This window comes from Plectropomus leopardus, unplaced genomic scaffold (genome assembly GCF_008729295.1).
Source record: "Plectropomus leopardus isolate mb unplaced genomic scaffold, YSFRI_Pleo_2.0 unplaced_scaffold26214, whole genome shotgun sequence".
In the NCBI taxonomy this organism is placed as follows: Eukaryota; Metazoa; Chordata; class Actinopteri; order Perciformes; family Serranidae; genus Plectropomus; species Plectropomus leopardus.
In genome coordinates, this window is record NW_024628507.1 from 908 (window position 1) to 9,014 (window position 8,107).

The 8,107-nt window shown below is 39.2% G+C and overlaps 1 protein-coding gene across 1 annotated transcript; it reads right to left on the minus strand.

Annotated features, from left to right (window-relative positions):
• Window positions 1-584: 584 nt before the first annotated feature.
• LOC121966885 (keratin, type I cytoskeletal 13-like) lies at window positions 585-4,499 on the minus strand. Its single transcript, XM_042516954.1, has 7 exons — window positions 4,080-4,499; window positions 3,355-3,437; window positions 3,058-3,214; window positions 2,455-2,616; window positions 1,775-1,900; window positions 1,471-1,691; window positions 585-663 (listed from the first exon to the last, which is right to left on the minus strand). Exons 1-7 carry the CDS (start codon window positions 4,497-4,499, stop codon window positions 585-587), a joined length of 1,248 nt encoding a protein of 415 aa, XP_042372888.1.
• Window positions 4,500-8,107: the final 3,608 nt, after the last annotated feature.

Here is an 8,107-nt window from a genome sequence, read left to right on the forward strand (position 1 = left end):
CTAATCAAATGAATGGAAATGCTACAAAAGGTTGTTATAGCATGTTTCACAACACAAGCCCAACATGAAATTTAAAATAACAACCAGGTTGTCCATTCATTGTGATGTCAATTTGACTGTCTCCATGGATCTAGCCCAAGGTTCCGACTTGGAATCCCAACTTGAATCCTGACTCGTTTTTTCCTAAGTTCCAAGTACAGTGGAATGTAGCAGAAGACCTTAGGGTCCAAACCAGTTGGTGTTTAATGCAAGTAGATTTAAATAAACTCTCTTTAACTTAATTAATGAGCCAGAAATTTGTGTTTTCATTATAATAGTTTCTCCACCACTGGTGATCTATAAATAAATATTTTTACTCTGTTCAAATAATAATGTAAAATAATACCAACCAAATACACTGTAGTTTAAACTAAAATAAGAATAAATAAATGTTTTTGGTTCTTTTGAAAGATATAAATTGAGCATTGAGCAAAGAAACGAACACATAGAAAATGCATGCTCACATACATGTTTCAGTTCATCAGAAGTATTTTATTTGTGCATTTCTGAGAACGGTTGCAGCATTTTGACAGATGTCTGTTGTCTTACTCCTGAGTTTCAGAGCTGACCTCATCGTCGCTGACATCTTTGGTGATGATCAGGACTTTGGTGGTGGCAGACGGGCTGTAGGAAAATGCATAAACAAATAGTGCTGTTAGTTGAGATCACACATACAGAGGCAACACATTTATCTCTATTGATATGTTTTACTCTTTTAAACTATTAATTATTTAAATATTTCTGCTTTTTTCTGATTTGCATAGAATGCCTTTGTTCCTGAATTGCCCACAGATGACAAACACTTTTGACACTTTGACTTTAGCTGTTTGGTTTGTCTTATCTGCATGTTAAGCATCATCATAGGGCCAGATACTGAGCTCCAAGTTGGGTCAGTGGTTAAAACCTGAATACCAGGTGGCACCTTATATGTTAGTGCATGAATGTAAGGCAAATGCATGATTATGACTTGTAGTGTGAAAGGGCTTTCAGTGGTCAAAATGACTAGAAAAGCGTTGTGCAAAAGCAGGTCCATTTTCCATTACTTGCCTCCAGTATTATTTGTTTTAAAAAGTTCTATATAAGAAAGGTGTTATTGTTATCATTGGTAAATGTGTTGAAATAATATATGGAAGTAAAATTTTGACAATAAATGTAGAAAACTAATACTAAATAAAAAGACTGAAAATAACTTAATTAAAATTAACATAAAAATTAACATTAAATTAACATAAAAAACATGAATATTTATAATACTGATTTGTATGTTTTAAAATAATTCAAACATTTTTTGCCTTGCCTTTTGTAACTTGGACTAAAAAAAAAATTACATATCTTAGAATTGACCCTCGCTATGACTCTAGTTTTGCTCGAAATGGGCTTCCGTAATAAGGATTTTACAAGAATCATCCCAGTAAGGACTGGTCCATTCACCTGAACAACTCCCCATCCAGCAGCCTCCTGTACTCAGTGATCTCCATCTCCAGTTTGGTCTTGGTGTCTAGCAGCATCTGGTACTCGTTTCCCTGGCGCTCCATGTCAGCCCTCAGCTGGGCCAGCTGGGCCTCCAGAGCGGTAACCTGCCTCTGGTAACCTTCCAGCATGTTGGCGTAGCGGGTCTGTGCGTCTGCAAAGGTTCCTTCCAGAGACGCTTTCTGAGGAAAAAATAAACAGTGTGAGGAGATTTAGAGACTACATAGGCTCACATAAAAAAGACCAAGACAGATGATAGACCCACCATGCTGAGCTGTGCTTGTAGCTCGATTTCCAGGCCCTGCAGTGAGCGTTTGACTTCTGTGATCTCAGACCGTGATGACTGAAGGGTCTCTGTGCTTGCGGCGACCTCCTTATTGAGCACTTCAGTCTGCAAAAACAACAACAAAAAACATCAGAAATGACTTATGAGAGAGATCTGCTTAAAACTCATCATTTATACAGATGACACACTACTCACTTATAATTTACACACTTCTATGTTTTCTTGCTTTCCGTACTTATTGATTTGATATAATAGGAATAGACGTATTAAATTTGATAAAATTCAGATTGACATAGTTTGTCAAAAGCTGAAATTTTTTTCTTAATTTTTTCATAATTCTGTCTTAATAAATAACAAACAGTAATCATTTTGACTTGAAAAGTCAACATGACAAATGTTTCCATTTTTTTTATATAACCTTGTTTAACAGTGTAGCCTGCAGTTACACTAATATAGATGCTGCTAGAAAACACCTAATTGCACTGAAGTAATGGTGGAACAACAGTTATTAATTTGATTTCTTCAGGTGTGTTTCTTGATAGTGATTTTGAAATTATTATGCCATTGTAAAGACATTATGGCTTAAAGAAGAATAAACTTAGAGGTAGGGTTTTTTTCTCAGCCTAGCAAAAATTAGTTAAGAGGGTTTTTTTGCTTACCTTGGTGACGAACCAGGCCTCCAGGTCTTTGCGGTTCTTGTTAGCGACGGTCTCATAGTGTTCTCTCATTGTGGCCATGACGGCAGACAGGTCCTGCTGTGGCGCAGCATCCACCTCCACATTCACTTGACCTCCCATCTGGGACCGCAGAGCCAGCAGATCCTGCAGGAAGGCGCATCCAGATGAAAAAGAAATTAGCTGGTAACAATGTTAACAATCATTTCATTTTCACTGTTTATTAAGACAAATTTCCCCATTTTTTCTTGCTTTTCTCTTTGGCATTTGTCACATTTTGGGACACTCTGTAGACGAAATGACTTATCAAGAAATGGATTGACCACTAATTAAAATCACTTTTACACGCAGCTCTAATCCAAAATACTGAAGACATTTGATGCCTTGATGCTTTCTGCATGCTGTGATTTACTAATACTCAGCAGTTAAATCTTTTCAGTGTTTATACCCTTTGAAAGTCAATTTAGATTAATTTCAAATTGTTTTTCTATTTGTAAAATCAAGAGAAATCCCTTTAAATTTCTCTACATTCACCACTGGTGGTCATTGATTGAAATACTCATAGTTAGTTTGCAGTTTTGTGCCGACCTCTTCATGGTTCTTCTTGAGCTGGATGAGTTCTTCCCTCAGCGCTTCGATCTGCATCTCCAGGTCAGATCTTCCCAGAGTCAGCTCATCCAGGACTCTCTTCAACCCAGCAATGTCAGCCTCCACCGACTGACGCATGGCCAGCTCATTCTCAAACCTGCACACCAATCAGCAACATCAATCAACCAGCTGCATAATCCACCCATCTTTCAGCAATATTATGCAAGTAGTTTTAGTGAGACCTTAACAATACATTGGGAAAAAAAGGGTAATAGCTCCTGTGGTTCATGTACTCACTTGACCTTGAAGTCATCAGCGGCCAGCTTGGCATTATCGATGGCCAGGTAGAGAGATCCATTTGTGCGGGTGGCAAGGAAGATCTGAAACACAAAGGAAATAGTGATTTAGGTTTAGTGTGTTGGATTTTATCACCAGTCTTTAACTGGGCCTTGTACTGAGACTAAAAGGCAAAGTATTCCAGCTGATCCAGGCAAGTAAACAACATGCACGAAAGCATATCTGCAAGTTTGTCCTGTTTTAGACTAAAAGATTAAAGAAAAAATATGTTATTTTTGGATTTAGTTTCTGCCTGCCCTGTCCTGATTGAGTGGGCATTGTACAAATGTCCATGAGGCAGCTACACAACTTGTCTGAAAAACTATTCAAATAAAAGTCAAATTTCCCGTCATTGTTTTAGTGGTCCTAGTATGCATCATGCAAAGCTAGAGCTGGAGTCTGTTTCTGCTCCAGGTGGCCTCTGTGTGTTTTGGGTGTGGCTGCACCTGTATTTATCCTGCGGGGAAACAACACACCATATCCGTCTGCCTATAGCCAATAACCGTACACCTAGCTTGCCTGTGGGACTTTTCATGCAGTGAGGATGGCGCTTTTGTTCTGGAGAAGATTTATGTCCAAGCAGTGTTCAGATGATCTCGCATCTCTAGTCTTTCTTTTGTGCCTCTGCTATCATCTGTCTTCATGACTGAGACAAAGCTGCGTACAGAATCAAAGCCTGGACTCACCTGGTCCTGCAGGTCGCCAATGGTGACCTTGAATGCAGCAAAGTCGTGGCCTTCAGGTTTGGTCTTGTTCTCCAGGAATTTCCTGATTTTCAGCTCCAGCTCGGCATTGGCCTTCTCTAGGTCACGCACCTGGGTCAAGTAGTTGGCAAGGCGGTCGTTCAGGTTCTGCATGGTCACTTTCTTGTTATCGGAGATGGCATCAGCCAGGTCAAAGCCAGCACTAGCACCAACACCAGCTCCAGCAGCAGAAAACCGTGCTCCAGTCGCAGAAAACCCTGCGCCAGCAGAGGAGAAGCTTCTGGGGCTGCTCATGCTGGAAATGCGAACTCCACTGCCTCCGGCGCCGCCATACACACTGGGGGTCCTCATGGAGGCACGGTTTCCAGTGGAATATGTGACCGAGCGGGAATAGGAGGTCATGATGGAGGAGTCCGTCAGCTCTGGATGAAGAGAGGAGAATGAAACACAGTTTGGACTCAGTGCCTTTTATGCTACCTGAAAGTGAGGGAGGGGTTCTGGGTCCAGCCCCCTGCGACACACTTCAAGACCACAAATCCAGGCACGCAGAGCCGGCAGGAGGGTGACAAACAAAGCAACCAATCACTGCAGGAATTTATATTTTATGACTGTTGCAAAATGATATCACATCCAGACCTTTCAGTTTGTTATGCTGTCTGAAAATTTCTTCCAGGTGACTTGATCATTTTATTTGTTCAGCTGTACCTCCTCTGTAAACCTGATGGATTCCCTAATCTGTGTTTGGAATGTTGTACATTTCTAACATCTAAAGACCCTTGGCCCTCCTGTCTCACATGCCCCTGGATTCCTCTCTGCATGTTCAAACCCATCTGTTGCTTCTGAGCTGTGAGTGTCATTTCAGACCCCTGCGGCTCCACATACAGAGCCCCCCCCCCCCCGCTTCTTGTATTGTGCAAGCAAACAATGACATCCTTTGTACTAACTCTCCATCAGGCTCTGTTTGCTGTGACATAACCGAGCAGGAGACACACATTCATTTACTCTGCAGCATGGATGTATTACTCAGAACTTTACCAACAGGGTACCTATTCGGTCCTATGAGAATTGCCTGGTGCATATACCAAAAAAATGGTTCTAAACACTGGGTTACCTCTGGGATCATGTTTACCAATGAATATGTGCAGTAGTGCTAGTGCTAGTTCCATTATTTTCATCATTTTCATGGAAACATAGGGTCAAAAGAATTGTAGCTCATCATATGTTAATTTATGTTAATTGTTTTACACTAAAACACCAAGTCAAATTCCTTGTATATGTAAATGAACTTGGCAATAAATCTGGATTCTGGAATTCTGATTCTGAAAGTCTTAAAACATTTTGTATGAGTGCATTCAAATGTGTTATTGTGTAAAATCACTTCCATCAAATTCATTTACATGTTTGCATCTGAACAAAGACTCATTTTTGAGTCCATAAGAGATGCAGCTTCATGTTTGAGTGAACAAATGACAAAGATTTGCACAAATAATATCCAACTATTGAGCACATAAAGATTTGCAGAAAGGTTTGCTGTTACACATCTATTGGAAAAAGGTCACACATAATCAAATATGTATGTGTATCCAAGTTAACGCTAAAAATCAAAGTAGTGCCTGCAATGGGGCAGGTACACGATACTGAGTACTAGCTCCTCTGATTTTTGCAGCATAAGTACATCTTTCATCTTATTGCGTGAGCGAATGCAGCCTCCTCTCTAAACACCCACGTAGCTGTGTTTCACTGGGGTGCCTGTGGCTCAGTTGGTAGAGCAGGTGCCCCATGTACAGAGGCTGTGTCCTCGCTGCAGTGGCTGTGGGTTCGTGTCTGGCTTCGGCCCTTTGCTGCATGTCATCCCCTCTCTCTCTCCCCCTTTCACACTATATCTGTCCTACCAAATAAAGACATTGAAAAAGCCCAAAAAATGTATCTAAAAAAAACAACAAAAAAACAACAACAGCACTAAAAATGCTGTTGTGAAATCATGGAGTGCATTTTAATTTTAATTTTAATTTTAATTTTAATTTTAAATAGATCTCAATTAAGTTTGATTGTTGTGGATTTACCATTAGAGATTAGGCCAAATGTGGTGGTGGTTTAGTTATCAGTGCAGGTTAAAAATGAGGCATATTTCACCTGCTGCCTCACTCAGTTCTCAGTCTGACAGTGTAAACAGCAGGTATGTTTTTTATCAGCTGCTGTTTCAAACTGGAACCAGCATGCAGGCAAATCTTTATTGGGCGTCGCCATGGTTACCTGGCTCCCTTTGATGTTAATGTCATAGTAAATGAACCCTGATTTAAAGGCTGTTTTAAAGTGAAGGAAAAACTCTGACTGAGTGCAGGTTTATAGAGGGAGTTTTATTGGAGGGTCAGTTTCTGTGTGTGTACTTGTACTATGTTTGCTTTGGCCTTGATTGTGTCGACTGTGATTGTCATCTTTTAAAGAGTAATTAGTAACTAACTGCAGTAACAATATCAATTAGTAATTTACTGAACAGTTTTTATGAGGGGGCCATGGGAAGAAGCAGTCATGTCAGTAGATGTAATCATTTCCAAAAATTTACAACATGTTGTTATCTAACGGAATATTCTGCTTTAATCCATGTTTGATAGCGTTTAGCCTTTCAAAAACAACTTTTTCAATGCCATAACTTAGCCGTTGTAAGAAGTGAGGCGACATCCATATTTCCCATCATACCTAGACCTGGACTGAGTAGTTTTTAGTTTGCATATTAAGTTTTCTGTTTCATGCTCCAAAACACAAATGTCACTTTTTGTCAGTATTTGTAATGTATCTGTTTAAAACAGGCTGGTTTTTGCTGGCTATTGTCATCTTTGTGATAGTTTATAGTGTCACCATTAGTGAGTTGGCACTTTAATTGAAATTAAACTTTAATTGCCACAAAATGCTTTACACTGATATGTCTCTGGCTGAATAAATGGAATCTCAATCAAGCTCAGAAACTGCCTTAATGGAGTGAAATATTTGACAGATATAGTGGCTGCAGAAATACACTATAAATAGTAATTGTTTAATAACTTTCATAAAAAATATCCTAACAACCCATTCTTCTCATCCTCTTCCAACTATATTAACCATTAACCACTATATCAACCAGTCAATTTGACCAATCTTCTTTTGCAGAGATGATGGTGGGAAAAAAGCTGAAAAATGCGACCAGATGCAGTAGAGCATCCTGGAACATACTTTTTGGTATTTGGCATTTGATGTACTATGATTTGGGACATACTAAATATCTTTCTGACATACTAAATTATTATGGTATTATGGGTATTTGAACACACAGTAAGTTAGTTCTGTTTAAGGTTACAAGAGACACAAGCACTTCCTGAAAGACTGCTCATTCATTTCTTTTTTTTTTCAAAAATAAATCAAAAATATGTTTGACGATACACATTCATTTGGATAAATAAAATGTACAAACATTTTTTTTAAATAAAAAAAAACAATTGTGGATATGAATCAAACATAGCAAAGACAAACTGCAGAGGATAAAAGGGGAAAAAAAGTAGTTCATAGGCTGATTATTAATAATGAATCCCTGTGCAATCATGCCATTGCTAAACTACTGTACAACACCTATCCATAACAGCAAGGTGAACTAGTAAACCAACAGTTGTACAATATTGAGGCATGTTGGCCATTTAGGTGTACAGACATTCTTTTATAGCCACAGTGGATCCTATTTTTTTTTTTTTTTTTCAGTCAAGACATTCAGACACAACGTCCACTTCAGACATAGGCTTAAGTGCAGAGGGTGAGGCTAATAGGCATGCCTCAACAGCTTCAGATTTAATAGCCATAGGCAAGCTCAAACAAGACAAGACCCCAAAATATTCAGTGAATTATCTCAAGTGCAACTCAGTTTTGTACAAAGGGTCCCTCCTCTATTTCTCTTTCATCTGAGGGGTCCTTGGCCTGAAAAATGTTGAAGAGCCCTGCTCGACCCTTTAATATCGACAGAAACACAAGAAACTCATACTGAGAGG

Excerpts from the sequence above, each read along its gene's own strand:
- LOC121966885 (XM_042516954.1), bottom strand. The coding sequence starts at position 4,499 with ATGACCTCCTATTCCCGCTCGGTCACATATTCCACTGGAAACCGTGCC. Across the intron at positions 3,438-4,079 it reads TTGGCGACCTGCAGGACCAG|ATCTTCCTTGCCACCCGCAC; the intron begins GTGAGTCCAGGC and ends TTTGTGTTTCAG. Across the intron at positions 1,692-1,774 it reads TACAAGCACAGCTCAGCATG|AAAGCGTCTCTGGAAGGAAC; the intron begins GTGGGTCTATCA and ends TTTTTTCCTCAG.